General features: G+C 49.1%; 1 protein-coding gene across 2 annotated transcripts in view; it reads left to right on the forward strand.

Moving 5' to 3' along the window:
• Positions 1-20,495, forward strand: part of DNHD1 (dynein heavy chain domain 1) — a 392,142-nt gene that overhangs the window by 138,620 nt on the left and 233,027 nt on the right. For both annotated transcript variants that reach the window (XM_063950780.1, XM_063950781.1), the window contains exons 14-18: positions 3,709-3,985; positions 10,020-10,147; positions 13,593-13,791; positions 16,978-17,069; positions 18,422-18,638. In XM_063950780.1, the coding sequence (XP_063806850.1) occupies positions 3,709-3,985; positions 10,020-10,147; positions 13,593-13,791; positions 16,978-17,069; positions 18,422-18,638 (913 nt within the window). The remainder of the gene's footprint in view (positions 1-3,708; positions 3,986-10,019; positions 10,148-13,592; positions 13,792-16,977; positions 17,070-18,421; positions 18,639-20,495) is intronic.

Below are 20,495 nucleotides of genomic sequence, written 5' to 3' on the forward strand. Positions count from 1 at the left end.
ATGTGTAGTTACTGGTGTAGTAGGTGGAGGTGTGATGTGTAGTAGGAGGAGGTGTGACGTGTAGTTACAGGTGTAGTAGGAGGAGGTGTGATGTGTAGTTACAGGTGTAGTAGGAGGAGGTGTGATGTGTAGTAGTAGTAGGAGGTGTGATGTGTAGTTACAGTTGTAGTAGGAGGAGGTGTGATGTGTAGTAGGAGGAGGTGTGACGTGTAGTTACAGGTGTAGTAGTAGGTGGTGTGATGTGTAGTTACAGGTGTAGTAGGAGGAGGTGTGACGTGTAGTTACAGGTGTAGTAGGAGGAGGTGTGATGTGTAGTTACTGGTGTAGTAGGAGTAGGTGTGATGTGTAGTTACAGGTGTAGTAGGAGGAGGTGTGACGTGTAGTTACAGGTGTAGTAGGAGGAGGTGTGACGTGTAGTTACAGGTGTAGTAGGAGGAGGTGTGACGTGTAGTTACAGGTGTAGTAGGAGGAGGTGTTATGTGTAGTTACTGGTGTAGTAGGAGGAGGTGTGATGTGTAGTTACAGGTGTAGTAGGAGGAGGTGTGACGTGTAGTTACAGGTGTAGTAGGAGGAGGTGTGATGTGTAGTTACAGGTGTAGTAGGAGGAGGTGTGGTGTGTAGTTACAGGTGTAGTAGGAGGAGGTGTGATGTGTAGTTACAGGTGTAGTAGGAGGAGGTGTGATGTGTAGTTATAGGTGTAGTAGGAGGAGGTGTGACGTGTAGTTACAGGTGTAGGAGGAGGTGTGACGTGTAGTACAGGTGTAGTAGGAGGAAGTGTGATGTGTAGTTACAGGTGTAGTAGGAGGAGGTGTGACGTGTAGTTACAGGTATACGACGAGGTGTGATGTGTAGTTACAGGTGTAGTAAGAGGAGGTGTGATGTGTAGTTACAGGTGTAGTAGTAGGTGGTGCGGTGATATGTGTAGTTACAGGTGTAGTAGGAGGAGGTGTGACGTGTAGTTACAGGTGTAGTAGGAGGAGGTGTGATGTGTAGTAAGAGGAGGTGTGATGTGTAGTTACAGGTGTAGTAGTAGGTGGTGCGGTGATATTTGTAGTTACAGGTGTAGTAGGAGGAGGTGTGACATGTATTTACAGGTGTAGTAGGAGGTGGTGCGGTGATATGTGTAGTTACAGGTGTAGTAGGAGGAGGTGTGATGTGTAGTTACAGGTGTAGTAGGAGGAGGTGTGACGTGTAGTTACAGGTGTAGTAGGAGGAGGTGTGACGTGTAGTTACAGGTGTAGTAGTAGGAGGGGGTGTGGTGTGTAGTTACAGGTGTAGTAGGAGGAGATGTGACGTGTAGTTACAGGTGTAGTAGGAGGAGGTGTGACGTGTAGTTACAGGTGTAGTAGGAGGAGGTGTGACGTGTAGTTACAGGTGTAGTAGGAGGAGGTGTGATGTGTAGTTACAGGTGTAGTATGAGGAGGTGTGATGTGTAGTAGGAGGAGGTGTGACGTGTAGTTACAGGTGTAGTAGGAGGAGGTGTGATGTGTAGTTACAGGTGTAGTAGGAGGAGGTGTGATGTGTAGTAGTAGTAGGAGGTGTGATGTGTAGTTACAGTTGTAGTAGGAGGAGGTGTGATGTGTAGTAGGAGGAGGTGTGACGTGTAGTTACAGGTGTAGTAGTAGGTGGTGTGATGTGTAGTTACAGGTGTAGTAGGAGGAGGTGTGACGTGTAGTTACAGGTGTAGTAGGAGGAGGTGTGATGTGTAGTTACTGGTGTAGTAGGAGTAGGTGTGATGTGTAGTTACAGGTGTAGTAGGAGGAGGTGTGATGTGTAGTTACAGGTGTAGTAGGAGGAGGTGTGACGTGTAGTTACAGGTGTAGTAGGAGGAGGTGTGACGTGTAGTTACAGGTGTAGTAGGAGGAGGTGTGGTGTGTAGTTACAGGTGTAGTAGGAGGAGGTGTGATGTGTAGTTACAGGTGTAGTAGGGTGAGGTGTGATGTGTAGTTACATATGTTGCAGGGTATGACAATAATGTAGAATAATATGCATAGGCGTGCGCAAGTTGCGCTCTGGGACCCCCCCCCCCCCCACACCCCCCCCCCCCACACACACCCTATGCCTCATTATGGTCTACTCTCCCCCCCTCCCCCTCATGCAGGACATAATAGGGTGACACGTACTAGGCAGTGATAAAAGTGGAGAAGTTGCCCATGGCAACCAATCAGCTGCTCTGTATACTTTTATGGTATGCAAATTATAAATGTTACGTCAATGCTGATTGGTTGCCATGGACAACTTCTCCACTTGCTCACTTCTTTACTTTTATCACTGTTTAGTACATCTACCCCATCAACTGCTTACCTGGGTGTCCCAGAGCAAGGGGTGGAAGAGGTAGTCCGTTACCCGGCAGAGGTGGGGTGTCCCAGCTGAGCAGATGTCCCAGAGCAAGGGGTGGAAGAGGTAGTCCGTTACCCGGCAGAGGTGGGTGTCCCAGGTGAGCAGATGTCCCAGAGCAAGGGGTGGAAGAGGTAGTCCGTTACCCGGCGGAGGGGGGGGGGGGGAAGTCCCAGGTGAGCAGATGAACAGATGAACAGATGTCCCAGAGCAAGGGGTGGAAGAGGTAGTCCGTTACCCGGCAGAGGTGGGGTGTCCCAGGTGAACAGATGTCCCAGAGCAAGGGGTGGAAGAGGTAGTCCGTTACCCGGCAGAGGTGGGGTGTCCCAGGTGAACAGATGTCCCAGAGCAAGGGGTGGAAGAGGTAGTCCGTTACCCGGCAGAGGTGGGGTGTCCCAGGTGAGCAGATGTCCCAGAGCAAGGGGTGGAAGAGGTAGTCCGTTACCCGGCAGAGGTGGGGTGTCCCAGCTGAGCAGATGTCCCAGAGCAAGGGGTGGAAGAGGTAGTCCGTTACCCGGCAGAGGTGGGTGTCCCAGGTGAGCAGATGTCCCAGAGCAAGGGGTGGAAGAGGTAGTCCGTTACCCGGCGGAGGGGGGGGGAGGGAAGTCCCAGGTGAGCAGATGAACAGATGAACAGATGTCCCAGAGCAAGGGGTGGAAGAGGTAGTCCGTTACCCGGCAGAGGTGGGGTGTCCCAGGTGAACAGATGTCCCAGAGCAAGGGGTGGAAGAGGTAGTCCGTTACCCGGCAGAGGTGGGGTGTCCCAGGTGAACAGATGTCCCAGAGCAAGGGGTGGAAGAGGTAGTCCGTTACCCGGCAGAGGTGGGGTGTCCCAGCTGAGCAGATGTCCCAGAGCAAGGGGTGGAAGAGGTAGTCCGTTACCCGGCAGAGGTGGGTGTCCCAGGTGAGCAGATGTCCCAGAGCAAGGGGTGGAAGAGGTAGTCCGTTACCCGGCGGAGGGGGGGGGAGGGAAGTCCCAGGTGAGCAGATGAACAGATGAACAGATGTCCCAGAGCAAGGGGTGGAAGAGGTAGTCCGTTACCCGGCAGAGGTGGGGTGTCCCAGGTGAACAGATGTCCCAGAGCAAGGGGTGGAAGAGGTAGTCCGTTACCCGGCAGAGGTGGGGTGTCCCAGGTGAACAGATGTCCCAGAGCAAGGGGTGGAAGAGGTAGTCCGTTACCCGGCAGAGGTGGGGTGTCCCAGGTGAGCAGATGTCCCAGAGCAAGGGGTGGAAGAGGTAGTCCGTTACCCGGTGGAGGGGGTGGAGGGGGTGGAGGGGGGGGGGGGGGTCCCAGAGCGGCACACCTATGATATGTTTTATATATGGACTGTAGAGCAGACTTTGGTGATATGTGACTTGTTATCTCCCCAGCTGATGGACATGTGGGACGTGTTCCATCACTCTCTGAGGACTTCTGCGGAGTTCCTGAGCAGTCACCTCTCCTCCATGTCCTCCAGCTTGGAGAAGTCATTTCTGCAGTGTTACAGAGAAGTGGAGGATGTGATAGCGGCCGCCTCCTCTCCGGTATTCCTGGATCCTTCTCAGAACCCGGCTCTGATATTGCGAGACCTGGGAACGCTGCGCCAGAGCCTGCGCACTCGTCTTCTTCAGCTGCGGGAATTCAGCCACTCACGTCAGGTCTTACAGGGTGAGCTCCATGTGTGTCGCAGTGTATGCAGTGCAGGAGTAGTCTGTGGCGCAGAAGGGTCCCCAGCATCAAAGGGTGACCCCACTTACCCTACACTGCGTGCACCATATAGCTACATAATAACTGTGTATGGGTGACCTATCGCCCCAATCCCGAGCCCCAAATGCACCTTTATCACACACAGTAACATACAGGGCAGACTGTACTACACTGCGGCCTAATTCACACCTGATCGCTGCTGTGCGGTTTTGCAGAGGTCTGCGATCAGATAGTCAACGCCTGAGAGAGTGAAAAGCCGTCCCGTGCAAGTGTGTGCACAACCAGGACTTACTCCTACAGGCTGACCGGGGCCGGAGCTGACATCACACACCCTCCCTGACAACGCTTGGGAACGCCTGCGCATTTCCTGACACTCCCAGAGAACGACCAGTTGCCACCCACAAACACCAGTTCCCTGTTAATCACCTTGCGTACGCCTAGCGATCAAAATTTTCGCACCATCCTGTCGCTGTTTGGTGACGCGCCTGCGCCTTGTGGTGCATACACATGCGCAGTCTTTGGATCATCGGCCGCTGTGTGATTTCGCACAGCAGCGGTCAGGCCTGAGTAGGCCCTACATACACTACGGGGACCAATATGGGGGAAGCTTGGCAGTCCGGATATGGGTAAATCTGGCAGCATAGAAGCCTATGAGGGATGCGGCTGCCGGTGGGAATGGAAGAATCGCAGCAGGTTTGGAAGAGATCTGCTGGGGTCCTGGGTACATACATTCTGGTGATACCACTGACCTGGCATGATCAGATCACGTGACCGCGCCGCCCCACTGGGTCCCCCAGTTTTTGATGAGGAGATCCGTTCTGCAGATGTGCATAATATAATGTGTAAATATTTTTATAAAACTATATTAATTAAAATAAAAAACTATATGAACAGTTTTGAAGGGAAAAATCATCAGTTACAATAAGTGGGTAATATTTGCGGCTACCCCTGAATACACCCGACAGGCTCAAATATTGGTTGATAAATGGGCCCCTTAGACAGCTCCTAATCTGCATACAAACCAGGTACTAGGACCCAGAGGCATCAGGACGTCTGACCTCCAACCTGATGACGCATTGTAGAAAGATTGCCACACATGTGTCCAGCGGTTATATATGCAGTAGGCAGGTCCAGCGGGGTGGGCTTCAGTTTGTCAGCGACCGGGCTCCCGATAATCAGCATACCGGCGCCGGAATCCTGACCGCCGGCATACCGACAGCTTTTCTTCCTCTTGGGGGTCCATGATCCCCCTGGAGGGAGAATAGATAGCGTGGCGCACGTAGCGAGCCCGCAAGGCGCTCATTTGCGCTCGCCCAGCTTTCGGTATGCCGGCGGATGGGATTCCGGCGCCGGTATGTTGGCCACCAGGAGCCCGACCGCCGGCATAACTTACTACATCTGGTCCAGCGGTTATACTGTATATGCAGTAGGCAGGTCCAGTAATTATATATGCAGTAGGCAGGTCCAGTAATTATATATGCAGTAGGCAGGTCCAGTAATTATATATGCAGTAGGCAGGTCCAGCAGTTATATATGCAGTAGGCAGGTCCAGCAGTTATATAAGCAGTAGGCAGGTCCAGTTATTATATATGCAGTAGGCAGGTCCAGCGGTTATATATGCAGTAGGCAGGTCCAGTAATTATATATGCAGTAGGCAGGTCCAGCAGTTATATATGCAGTAGGCAGGTCCAGCAGTTATATAAGCAGTAGGCAGGTCCAGCTATTATATATGCAGTAGGCAGGTCCAGCAGTTGTATATGCAGTAGGCAGGTCCAGCAGTTATATAAGCAGTAGGCAGGTACAGCGATTATATATGCAGTAGGTCCAGCAGTTATACTGTATATGCAGTAAGCAGGTCCAGCAGTTATATATGCAGTAGGCAGGTCCAGCGGTTATATATGCAGTAGGCAGGTCCAGCGGTTATATATGCAGTAGGCAGGTCCACTGGTTATATGTGCAGTAGACAGGTCCAGCAGTTATATGTGCAGTAAGCAGGTCCAACAGTTATATATGCAGTAGGCAGGTCCAGCGGTTATCTATGCAGTAGGCAGGTCCAACGGTTATATATGCAGTAGGCAGGCAGGTCCAGCGGTTATCTATGCAGTAGGCAGGTCCAGCAGTTATATGTGCAGTAAGCAGGTCCAACAGTTATATGTGCAGTAGGCAGGTCCAGCAGTTATATGTGCAGTAAGCAGGTCCAACAGTTATATGTGCAGTAGGCAGGTCCAGCAGTTATATGTGCAGTAAGCAGGTCCAACAATTATATGTGCAGTAGGCAGGTCCAGCGGTTATATATGCAGTAGGCAGGTCCAGTGGTTAGGTTATATATGCAGTAGGCAGGTCCAGCGGTTATCTATGCAGAAGGCAGGTCCAGCGGTTATCTATGCAGTAGGCAGGTCTATCGGTTATCTATGCAGTAGGCAGGTCCAGCGGTTATATATGCAGTAGGCAGGTCCAGTGGTTATATATGCAGTAGGCAGGTCCAGCGGTTATATATGCAGTAGTCAGGTCCAGCGGTTATATATGCAGTGGGCAGGTCCAGTGGTTAGGTTATATATGCAGTAGGCAGGTCCAGCGGTTATATATTCAGTAGGCAGGTCCAGTGGTTATATATGCAGTAGGCAGGTCCACTGGTTATATATGCAGTAGGCAGGTCCAGCGGTTATATATGCAGTAGGCAGGTCCAGCGGTTATATATGCAGTAGGCAGGTCCAGTGGTTAGGTTATATATGCAGTAGGCAGGTCCAGCGGTTATATATTCAGTAGGCAGGTCCAGTGGTTAGGTTATATATGCAGTAGGCAGGTCCAGCGGTTATATATGCAGTAGGCAGGTCCAGTGGTTAGGTTATATATGCAGTAGGCAGGTCCAGCGGTTATATATTCAGTAGGCAGGTCCAGTGGTTAGGTTATATATGCAGTAGGCAGGTCCAGCGGTTATATATGCAGTAGGCAGGTCCAGTGGTTAGGTTATATATGCAGTAGGCAGGTCCAGCGGTTATCTATGCAGTAGGCAGGTCCAGCGGTTATCTATGCAGTAGGCAGGTCTAGCGGTTATCTATGCAGTAGGCAGGTCCAGCGGTTATATATGCAGTAGGCAGGTCCAGCGGTTATATATGCAGTAGGCAGGTCCAGCGGTTATATATGCAGTAGGCAGGTCCAGCGGTTATATATGCAGTAGGCAGGTCCAGTGGTTAGGTTATATATGCAGTAGGCAGGTCCAGCGGTTATATATTCAGTAGGCAGGTCCAGTGGTTATATATGCAGTAGGCAGGTCCAGCGGTTATATATGCAGTAGGCAGGTCCAGCGGTTATATATGCAGTAGGCAGGTCCAGCGGTTATATATGCAGTAGGCAGGTCCAGTGGTTAGGTTATATATGCAGTAGGCAGGTCCAGCGGTTATATATTCAGTAGGCAGGTCCAGTGGTTAGGTTATATATGCAGTAGGCAGGTCCAGCGGTTATATATGCAGTAGGCAGGTCCAGTGGTTAGGTTATATATGCAGTAGGCAGGTCCAGCGGTTATATATTCAGTAGGCAGGTCCAGTGGTTAGGTTATATATGCAGTAGGCAGGTCCAGCGGTTATATATGCAGTAGGCAGGTCCAGTGGTTAGGTTATATATGCAGTAGGCAGGTCCAGCGGTTATCTATGCAGTAGGCAGGTCCAGCGGTTATCTATGCAGTAGGCAGGTCTAGCGGTTATCTATGCAGTAGGCAGGTCCAGCGGTTATATATGCAGTAGGCAGGTCCAGCGGTTATATATGCAGTAGGCAGGTCCAGCGGTTATATATGCAGTAGGCAGGTCCAGTGGTTAGGTTATATATGCAGTAGGCAGGTCCAGCGGTTATATATTCAGTAGGCAGGTCCAGTGGTTATATATGCAGTAGGCAGGTCCAGCGGTTATATATGCAGTAGGCAGGTCCAGCGGTTATATATGCAGTAGGCAGGTCCAGCGGTTATATATTCAGTAGGCAGGTCCAGTGGTTAGGTTATATATGCAGTAGGCAGGTCCAGCGGTTATATATGCAGTAGGCAGGTCCAGCTGTTATATATGCAGCAGGTAGGTCCAGCGGTTATATATGCAGTAGGCAGCTACTCTGATAAATCACGAACTTAAATTGTAGTTTATTAAACACAATAATTCAGTGATTTCTATTTTTACCTGCAAATGTTTACTTGTTCTATGCTTCAACTTCAGAGCACACTGAGACATGACACCTGTGTACATGCAGAGCACACTGAGACATGACACTTGTGTACATGCAGAGCACACTGAGACATGACACTTTTGTACATGCAGAGCACACTGTGACATGACACCTGTGTACATGCAGAGCACACTGAGACATGACACCTGTGTACATGCAGAGCACACTGTGACATGACACCTGTGTACATGCAGAGCACACTGAGACATGACACCTGTGTACATGCAGAGCACACTGAGACATGACACCTGTGTACATGCAGAGCACACTGAGACATGACACCTGTGTACATGCAGAGCACACTGAGACTTGACACCTGTGTACATGCAGAGCACACTGAGACATGACACCTGTGTACATGCAGAGCACACTGAAACATGACACCTGTGTACATGCAGAGCACATTGAGACATGACACCTGTGTACATGCAGAGCACACTGAGACATGACACTTGTGTACATGCAGAGCACACTGAGACATGACACTTTTGTACATGCAGAGCACACTGAGACATTACACCTGTGTACATGCAGAGCACACTGAGACATAACAGCTGTGTACATGCAGAGCACATTGAGACATGACACCTGTGTACATGCAGAGCACACTGAAACATGACACCTGTGTACATGCAGAGCACAGTGAGACATGACACCTGTGTACATGCAGAGCACACTGAGACATGACACCTGTGTACATGCAGAGCACACTGAGACATGACACCTGTGTACATGCAGAGCACACTGAGACATGACACCTGTGTACATGCAGAGCACACTGAGACATGACACCTGTGTACATGCAGAGCACACTGAGACTTGACACCTGTGTACATGCAGAGCACACTGAGACATGACACCTGTGTACATGCAGAGCACACTGTGACATAACACCTGTGTACATGCAGAGCACACTGTGACATGACACCTGTGTACATGCAGAGCACACTGAGACATTACGCCTGTGTACATGCAGAGCACACTGAGACATAACAGCTGTGTACATGCAGAGCACACTGAGACATGACACCTGTGTACATGCAGAGCACACTGAAACATGACACCTGTGTACATGCAGAGCACATTGAGACATGACACCTGTGTACATGCAGAGCACACTGAGACATGACACTTGTGTACATGCAGAGCACACTGAGACATGACACTTTTGTACATGCAGAGCACACTGAGACATTACACCTGTGTACATGCAGAGCACACTGAGACATAACAGCTGTGTACATGCAGAGCACATTGAGACATGACACCTGTGTACATGCAGAGCACACTGAAACATGACACCTGTGTACATGCAGAGCACAGTGAGACATGACACCTGTGTACATGCAGAGCACACTGAGACATGACACCTGTGTACATGCAGAGCACACTGAGACATGACACCTGTGTACATGCAGAGCACACTGAGACATGACACCTGTGTACATGCAGAGCACACTGAGACATGACACCTGTGTACATGCAGAGCACACTGAGACATGACACCTGTGTACATGCAGAGCACACTGAGACATGACACCTGTGTACATGCAGAGCACACTGAGACATGACACCTGTGTACATGCAGAGCACACTGAGACATGACACCTGTGTACATGCAGAGCACACTGAGACATGACACCTGTGTACATGCAGAGCACACTGAGACATGACACCTGTGTACATGCAGAGCACACTGAGACATGACACCTGTGTACATGCAGAGCACACTGAGACATGACACCTGTGTACATGTTTTTTGCGTACTCAGCCCTGTGTCTTTCTGTAGGAAAAGTCTTTGACATCTCAGAGGTCGCTGTTGGAGAGCAGCAGATCCAGGCACGCCAGGATTCATGGAAACTGCTGTGTAGAAGCAGAGAACAGATTAAAGCCTGGAAACTCAGCCCCTTTACTAAGGTAACCTGGACCCCACATGCTCACCTGCAGGGTGCCACGTTCTTCTGCCTGGTGTGTCAGCTGCCACGTTCTTCTGCCTGGTGTGTCAGGTGCCACGTTCTTCTGCCCAGTGTGTCAGGTGCCACGTTCTTCTGCCCAGTGTGTCAGCTGCCACGTTCTTCTGTCCGGTGTGTCAGGAGCCATGTTCTTCTGCCTGGTGTGTCAGGAGCCATGTTCTTCTGCCTGGTGTGGCAGGTGCCATGTTCTTCTGCCCTGTGTGTCAGGTGCCACGTTCAACCGCCTGGTGTGTCAGGTGCCACGTTCAACCGCCTGATGTGTCAGGTGCCACGTTCTTCTGCCCGGTGTGTCAGGTTCCATGTTCTTCTGTCTGGTATTTCAGGTGCCATGTTCTTCTGCCTGGTGTGTCAGGTGCCATGTTTTTCTGTCTGGTGTGTCAGGCGCCATGTTCTGCTGGTGTGTCAGGTGCCACGTTCTTCTGCCTGGTGTGTTAGGTGCCAAGTTCTTCTGTCTGGTGTGTCAGGTGCCACGTTCTTCTGCCTGTAGTGTCAGGTGCCACGTTCTTCTGCCTGTAGTGTCAGGTGCCACGTTCTTCTGCCTGGTGTGTCAGGTGCCTCTTTCTTCTGCCTGGTGTGTCAGGTGCCACGTTCTTCTGCCCAGTGTGTCAGCTGCCACGTTCTTCTGTCCGGTGTGTCAGGAGCCATGTTCTTCTGCCTGGTGTGTCAGGAGCCATGTTCTTCTGCCTGGTGTGTCAGGAGCCATGTTCTTCTGCATGGTGTGTCAGGTGCCATGTTTTTCTGTCTGGTGTGTCAGGCGCCATGTTCTGCTGGTGTGTCAGGTGCCACGTTCTTCTGCCTGGTGTGTCAGGTGCCACGTTCTTCTGCCTGGTGTGTCAGGTGCCTCTTTCTTCTGCCTGGTGTGTAATGTGCCACGTTCTTCTGCCTGGTGTGTCAGGAGCCATGTTCTTCTGCCTGGTGTGTCAGGTGCCATGTTCTTCTGCCTGGTGTGTCAGGAGCCATGTTCTTCTGCCTGGTGTGTTAGGAGCCACGTTCTTCTGCCTGGTGTGTCAGGTGCCACGTTCTTCTGCCTGGTGTGTCAGGTGCCTCTTTCTTCTGCCTGGTGTGTCAGGTGCCACGTTCTTCTGCCTGGTGTGTCAGGTGCCACGTTCTTCTGTCTGGTGTGTCAGGTGCCACGTTCTTCTGCCTGGTGTGTCAGGAGCCATGTTCTTCTGCCTGGTGTGTCAGGAGCCATGTTCTTCTGCCTGGTGTGTCAGAAGCCATGTTCTTCTGCCTGGTGTGTCAAGAGCCATGTTCTTCTGCCTGGTGTGTTAGGAGCCATGTTCTTCTGCCTGGTGTGTCAGGAGCCATGTTCTTCTGCCTGGTGTGTCAGGTGCCATGTTCTTTTGCCTGGTGTGTCAGGTGCCATATTCTTTTGCCTGGTGTGTCAGGTGCCTCTTTCTTCTGCCTGGTGTGTAATGTGCCACGTTCTTCTGCCTGGTGTGTCAGGTGCCACGTTCTTCTGCCTGGTGTGTCAGGTGCCACGTTCTTCTGTCTGGTGTGTCAGGTGCTATGTTCTTCTGCCTGTAGTGTCAGGTGCCACGTTCTTCTGCCTGTAGTGTCAGATGCCACGTTCTTCTGCCTGTAGTGTCAGGTGCCACGTTCTTCTGCCTGGTGTGTCAGGTGCCTCTTTCTTCTGCCTGGTGTGTCAGGTGCCACGTTCTTCTGCCCGGTGTGTCAGCTGCCACGTTCTTCTGTCCGGTGTGTCAGGAGCCACGTTCTTCTGCCTGGTGTGTCAGGAGCCATGTTCTTCTGCCTGGTGTGTCAGGAGCCATGTTCTTCTGCATGGTGTGTCAGGTGCCATGTTTTTCTGTCTGGTGTGTCAGGCGCCATGTTCTGCTGGTGTGTCAGGTGCCACGTTCTTCTGCCTGGTGTGTCAGGTGCCACGTTCTTCTGCCTGGTGTGTCAGGTGCCACGTTCTTCTGCCTGGTGTGTCAGGTGCCTCTTTCTTCTGCCTGGTGTGTAATGTGCCACGTTCTTCTGCCTGGTGTGTCAGGAGCCATGTTCTTCTGCCTGGTGTGTCAGGTGCCATGTTCTTCTGCCTGGTGTGTCAGGAGCCATGTTCTTCTGCCTGGTGTGTTAGGAGCCACGTTCTTCTGCCTGGTGTGTCAGGTGCCACGTTCTTCTGCCTGGTGTGTCAGGTGCCTCTTTCTTCTGCCTGGTGTGTCAGGTGCCTCTTTCTTCTGCCTGGTGTGTAATGTGCCACGTTCTTCTGCCTGGTGTGTCAGGTGCCACGTTCTTCTGCCTGGTGTGTCAGGTGCCACGTTCTTCTGTCTGGTGTGTCAGGTGCCATGTTCTTCTGCCTGGTGTGTCAGGAGCCATGTTCTTCTGCCTGGTGTGTCAGGTGCCATGTTCTTCTGCCTGGTGTGTCAGGAGCCATGTTCTTCTGCCTGGTGTGTCAGGAGCCATGTTCTTCTGCCTGGTGTGTTAGGAGCCACGTTCTTCTGCCTGGTGTGTCAGGTGCCACGTTCTTTCTGCCTGGTGTGTTAGGAGCCACGTTCTTCTGCCTGGTGTGTCAGGTGCCACGTTCTTCTGCCTGGTGTGTCAGGAGCCACGTTCTTCTGCCTGGTGTGTCAGGAGCCATGTTCTTCTGCCTGGTGTGTCAGGAGCCATGTTCTTCTGCCTGGTGTGTCAGGAGCCATGTTCTTCTGCCTGGTGTGTTAGGAGCCATGTTCTTCTGCCTGGTGTGTCAGGTGCCATGTTCTTTTGCCTGGTGTGTCAGGTGCCTCTTTCTTCTGCCTGGTGTGTAATGTGCCACGTTCTTCTGCCTGGTGTGTCAGGTGCCACGTTCTTCTGTCTGGTGTGTCAGGTGCCACATTCTTCTGCCTGGTGTGTCAGGTGCCACGTTCTTCTGCCTGGTGTGTCAGGTGCCACGTTCTTCTGCCTGGTGTGTCAGGTGCCACGTTCTTCTGCCTGGTGTGTCAGGTGCCTCTTTCTTCTGCCTGGTGTGTAATGTGCCACGTTCTTCTGCCTGGTGTGTCAGGTGCCACGTTCTTCTGCCTGATGTGTCAGGTGCCACGTTCTTCTGCCTGATGTGTCAGGTGCCACGTTCTTCTGCCTGGTGTGTCAGGTGCCACGTTCTTCTGCCTGGTGTGTCAGGTGCCACGTTCTTCTGCCTGGTGTGTCAGGTGCCTCTTTCCTCTGCCCTGTGTGTCAGGTGCCACGTTCTTCTGCCTGGTGTGTCAGGTGCCACGTCCTTCTGCATGGTATGTCAGGTGCCACGGGTGTTAACACCTTTCTTTGCCTGGTATGTCAGGTGCCACGTCCCTCTGCCTGGTATGTCCGATACCACGTCCATCTGCATGGTACAGTATGTGGGTCATAATGTTTGTCTGTCTGCTTTCTACCTGATAAACAATACTGTTTGTCCCTCTCTGTATCTGTCTCTGTAGATGAACACTGACAAGATAAGAGAGAAATTGCAGCACTGGGAAAGGAATCTGCAGGATCTGACATTGTTACTGCGGAAGGATGACCCAATTCTGCAAAGTGTTTGGGCGCACCTGCAGGAGTTCACTCAGGACCTACCTCTGCTCCAGACACTGCTAAACCAAGGACTAACACACAAGCACTGGATAGCTATCTTCACAGGTAATCTCTACAGAGTACTGTCATTGCTGCGTGAGAGGAGGGATGGAGTAATACTCAAATAATACATACCTGCTGCGTGAGAGGAGGAAGGATGGAATAATACACACATAATACATACCTGCTGTGTGAGAGGAGGAAGGATGGAATAATACACACATAATTCACACCTGCTGCGTGAGAGGAGGAAGGATGGAATAATACTCACATAATACATACCTGCTGCGTGAGAGGAGGAAGGATGGAATAATACTCACATAATACATACCTGCTGCGTGATAGGAGGAGGGATGGAATAATACACACATAATACATATCTGCTGCGTGATAGGAGGAAGGATGGAATAATACACACATAATACATACCTGCTGCGTGAGAGGAGGAAGGATGGAATAATACTCACATAATACATACCTGCTGCGTGATAGGAGGAGGGATGGAATAATACACACATAATTCACACCTGCTGCGTGAGAGGAGGAAGGATGGAATAATACACACATAATACATACCTGCTGCGTGATAGGAGGAAGGATGGAATAATACACACATAATACACACCTGCTGCGTGAGAGGAGGAAGGATGGAATAATACACACATAATTCACACCTGCTGCGTGAGAGGAGGAAGGATGGAATAATACACACATAATACATACCTGCTGCGTGAGAGGAGGAAGGATGGAATAATACTCACATAATACATACCTGCTGCGTGATAGGAGGAGGGATGGAATAATACACACATAATACATACCTGCTGCGTGATAGTAGGAAGGATGGAATAATACACACATAATACATACCTGCTGCGTGAGAGGAGGAAGGATGGAGTAATACATGCATAGTACATACCTGCTGCGTGAGAGGATGAAGGATGGAGTAATGCACACATAATACATACTTGCTGCGTGATAGGAGGAGGGATGGAATAATACACACATAATACACACCTGCTGCGTGAGAGGAGGAAGGATGGAATAATACACACATAATACACACCTGCTGTGTGAGAGGAGGAAGGATGGAATAATACTCACATAATACGTACTTGCTGCGTGAGAGGAGGAAGGATGGAATAATACACACATAATACACACCTGCTGCGTGAGAGGAGGAGGGATGGAATAATACACACATAGGGGGTCATTCCGAGTTGTTCGCTCGTTATTTTTTTGTCGCAACGGAGCGAATAGTCGCTACTGCGCATGCGCAATATCCGCAGTGCGACTGCGACAAGTAAATTTGCTATGCAATTAGGAATTTTACTCACGGCATTACGAGGTTTTTTCTTCGTTCTGGTGATCGTAATGTGATTGACAAGAAGTGGGTGTTTCTGGGCGGAAACTGGCCGTTTTATGGGTGTGTGTGAAAAAACGCTGCAGTTTCTGGGAAAAACGCGGGAGTGGCTGGAGAAACGGAGGAGTGTCTGGGCGAACGCTGGGTGTGTTTGTGACGTCAAACCAGGAACGACAAACACTGAACTGATCGCAGATGCCGAGTAAGTTTGGAGCTACTCAGAAACTGCTAAGAAGTGTCTATTCGCAATTCTGCTAATCTTTCGTTCGCAATTTTATTATGCTAAGATTCACTCCCAGTAGGCGGCGGCTTAGCGTGTGCAAAGCTGCTAAAAGCAGCTTGCGAGCGAACAACTCGGAATTACCCCCATAATACATACCTGCTGTGTGAGAGGAGGAAGGATGGAATAATACTCACATAATACATACCTGCTGGGTGAGAGGAGGAGGGATGGAATAATACACACATAATACATACCTGCTGGGTGAGAGGAGGAGCGATGGAATAATACACACATAATACATACCTGCTGGGTGAGAGGAGGAGCGATGGAATAATACACACATAATACATACCTGCTGGGTGAGAGGAGAAGCGATGGAATAATACTCACATAATACATACCTGCTGCGTGATAGGAGGAAGGATGGAATAATAGACACATAATACATACCTGCTGCGTGTGAGAAGAAAGGATGGAATAATACTCACATAATACACACCTGCTGCGTGTTAGGAGGAAGGATGGAATAATACTCACATAATACACACCTGCTGCGTGAGAGGAGGGATGTAATAATACACACATAATACCTGCTGTGTGAGAGGAGGGATGGAATAATACACACACAATACCTGCTGTGTGATAGGAGGAGGATGTAATAATACACACATAATACATACCTGCTGCGTGAGAGGAGGAGGATGTAATAATACACACATAATACACACCTGCTGCGTGTGAGAAGAAAGGATGGAATAATACTCACATAATACACACCTGCTGCGTGTTAGGAGGAAGGATGGAATAATACTCACATAATACACACCTGCTGCGTGAGAGGAGGGATGTAATAATACACACATAATACCTGCTGTGTGAGAGGAGGGATGGAATAATACACACACAATACCTGCTGCGTGAGAGGAGGAAGGATGGAATAATACACACATAATACACACCTGCTGCGTGAGAGGAGAAAGGATGCATACCTGCTGCGTGAGAGGAGGAGGCATGGAATAATACACACATAATACATACCTACTGCATGAGAGGAGGAAGGATGGAATAATACACACATAATACATACCTACTGCATGAGAGGAAGAAGGATGGAATAATACACACATAATACATACCTGCTGCGTGATAGTAGGAGGCTGCGTGAGAGGATGAAGGATGGAATAATACCCACATAATACATACCTGCTGCGTGATAGGAGGAAGGATTGAATAATACACACATAATACATACCTGCTGCGTGATAGGAGGAGGGATGGAATAATACACACATAATACATACCTGCTGCGTGATAGGAGGAAGGATGGAATAATACACACATAATACATACCTGCTGCGTGATAGGAGGAAGGATGGAATAATACACACATAATACATACCTGCTGCGTGATAGGAGGAAGGATGGAATAATACACACATAATACATACCTGCTGCGTGATAGGAGGAAGGATTGAATAATACACACATAATACATACCTGCTGCGTGATAGGAGGAAGGATGGAATAATACTCACATAATACAAACCTGCTGCGTGAGAGGAAGAAGGATGGAATAATACTCACATAATACAAACCTGCTGCGTGATAGGAAGAAGGATGGAATAATATGCACATAAGACCTAACAGCTGTGTCCTGTCCCTGTAGTGATGGGGAAGACGTTTGGTGGTATGGAGACACTCACACTGCTGGACCTGCTCTCCTGCCCACTACGTCATCACCAGGAGCAACTGCTGCAGGTCAGAGAGGAGCTGTCTCTGTATTATTTTACACGCCCTCTATTGTTTTGCCTTAAGATGTAAAGGGGCGGCAGAACATTTTTAGGTTCGGGGGGAAGATATCATGTCATTTTGAAGCCCATATATCAGAATAGTCACAGTCATTTCAGAGACACTTGCCCTGGTGCCCTCCTAGATAAATAAATGGCTATATATCATGTGTGCACAGTGGCACTCACTTCCAATAAAGAATTCAGGTGACAAACTGTATCTACTTGTCCAATGTTTCAGTCTCTATGACTTTTATCAAGAACATGCGAGTGTCGCTCGTGGTAAGCCTAGTTGGAGGCCGCACTGTGCCCCGTGAAACAGTACATTGGTGTGTCTCAAATGTTTTTGTGGGGCAAAGCACCCTCTTGCCCACCCTGTTCTGACACCTATGACGCTGATTAAAATCATCTTGTCTTGGCTGTAGCTGTAATCATTCTGTATATTGGTTTTTGTATGAGAACTGATTTTCTATGTACAGAGAGTGCTTGTTGTATAGATGATCTATGTCTAGAATATCTTACTGGGATCTTCCTGTGTAATGTGCAAGTAGGACACCGGCCATAGGGTGGCCTCCCGTCTGTCGGCCATAGGGTGGCCTCCCGTCTGTCGGCCATAGGGTGGCCTCCTGTCCACCTGCTTTAGGGAGGACACATAGGAGCCATATGGATGTCTTTGCACGGGTGCAAATGGTGGGTGATTTCCATAAAGCACATGCACAGCAGCGACTCATTTTTGCGCATATCTGTCCTATTCCGAGATGGATGCAATTTTGTCGGATCTATCTTCCGTGAAATAGGGCATTTAGAGACGTGATGTGGGAGGTGGCAAAGAGATGGCTGGAACCACCCTGACTGGTGGGCATATCATGGGGGTGTATCTAATGCTCCGTGTGATTCTGAGCTGTACATACAGGGAAGAGAAGTTGGTGGTGGCAGATCTCCTGCACCTAGCATGGGCTGGCACAAGTACACTAATGATTGTTGCAGGAGCTGGCGTAGAATCAGTGAGCGGCTCGGATTTGCACACACACGAGTTCCCGCATTAGTTGAATGGATAATGACATTAGCATAAGGCATATAAATCAGACTAGCACAGCTGCCCACAGCCACTGTCAGTGACTCAGAAGCAGACCCGCAGCCTCCACTTTGACCTCCAGTAAGCTTCAGAGGCTGGTTGAGGATCATTTCTCCTCTTGTCCATTTAGTCTGGGTCACATCTTGACATCATGACAGAACTGAAAGCAAAAGCTGAAACCTCGTCCTTGCTAAGTGCTGACGCTTTCTTGTTGGGACGTTGCATGATTCTATGCTTCTCTTCAGCAGATCGCGCTCCGGGCTCAGACGCAGTTCTCCACATTACAGAACTTTAAGAAGATTCAGACGTTCTGGCAGGAGAAAGAGTTTCGTCTGGTCAGATTTCTCCTTTGTGTTTATAGCCGAGACCCCAGTCCAGACTTCTCCAAGAGACCGCCCAGTGGAAGATTCCGAGAGCCTGACACAGGTTACCGTACCCAGGACAGTGGCGCAGTCCTCCTATCTGGTGAGGTTATCTTTTTTGTGTAATAATATATATCCATACGTCCATCTGTCCAACCTTTAGTAATACACTACTTGAGAGCCTGACGCAGGCTGCCATACCCAGGACAGTGGTGCTGTACTCCTGTCTGGTGAGATTGTGTAATAATATATATCCATGTGATCATCCAGCCATCCTATAGTAATACACTAGCAAATCGAGTGTAGGTTCCAAAAATAGAGTGAAGTAGTTAAACTGCAAATCACAGTCATTTGTAAGACTGAGGGTCTATATTGTGCTATTAGGCAAATAATTTACTTCATCCAAAGCATCTGCAACATTAATGTTGCTAACCCACTAATAACACAATACTTCCATATTACTATCATGTTAGCACTGTACGTACGTTTCACTTTTATTGTTGAGAAAGTGAATGTGAAACGTACGTTCAGTTCTAAGAGTCCTGTGTGCAATGCTTCATTCCCGGAGACACACAGGCAGGGCTGTACTGTTCACCTGCCCGCAAAGGCACCTTTTTATCTACCATTCCCTCTTATTTCTCCCTACAAACACTCTCTCACGCTGACCTCTCTATCCCAACATCACTGCAATGTTATAGTAAGACACCAGTGCGGGGAGAAGGAGTGTGGAAAGGAACAGCAGAGGTGTTATACACTTTCTTCTACAGCAGTAAGTCCCCCGGCCTCACCCTCACTCTCCCATTCACTGTTTTCACATGGGGGAATAGCAGGAGTTGCTACGGGTTACTGAACCTGTACCTCTATTTCTCTATCTTGTCCAAACAGCCCTACACACATATTACAGTCATTAAGGACTGTTGACAAAACTGTGCAAGCTTACTTATACCCCTTTTACACTGCCAGCTTCGAGCACGGGTTTTTGCACATGAGCGCGCATTACCCTCTGTAATGCATTGCGGAATATGTGTGCGCTATATAAATAACTGGTAATAAATAAATAATAATAACCCCTGTTGCTGTGTGGTGTAAAAGTGCCCAGTTGGAATAATCCAGGTCGAGTGACCTCGTGTTCCAACTCAGGTAGTTTGTAGGGTTGAACATGGATTCAACCCGGCTCGCTGCACTGTGTAAATGGGGAGCTGGGTCAATGCGATCCATTTCCCGTTCATCCTGTGTGGATGGGCGGCGCTTGGAGATTTTTGTTGTTGTATTGTGAGTAAAGTCTTATATATTTTACCTAAGTTTGAATAAAAGTAATATTTTTGCATTTTCTATACATATTGCCCCCCAAAAAGGAGTATTTTCTTCTGGTATCTCTCCCATTACTACCACATTAATACCAGGTTACTACCAATTTACTACCACATTAATATCAGGTTACTACAATGCCATTACCAAATTAATGCCAGGTTACTACCCCAATATTACCACGTTAATACTAGGTTACTACCACATCAATACCAGGTTACTACCACATTAATACCAGGTTACTACCATATTACTACACATTAATACTGGGTTACTACCACATTAATACCAGGTTACTACCACATTACTGCCACATTAATACCAGATTACTATCACAATACTACCACAATAATATCCGGTTACTACCATATTACTACACATTAATACCAGGTTACTACCACATTAATACCAGATTACTACCATATCAATACCAGGTTAATACCACACAACTACCACATTATTACCAGTTTGCCCACATATTACTACACATTAATACCAGGTTACTACCCCACTACTACCACATTAATACCAGGTTACTACCAAATCAATACCAGGTTAATACCACACAACTACCACATTAATACCAGTTTGCTGTTATGATTCCTGTACTCCAGACCGGAGGAGATCTTATGGCAGGGATCTGAGTACAGGA

The sequence above is a fragment of the Pseudophryne corroboree genome, chromosome 2 (genome assembly GCF_028390025.1).
Source record: "Pseudophryne corroboree isolate aPseCor3 chromosome 2, aPseCor3.hap2, whole genome shotgun sequence".
NCBI lineage: Eukaryota > Metazoa > Chordata > Amphibia > Anura > Myobatrachidae > Pseudophryne > Pseudophryne corroboree.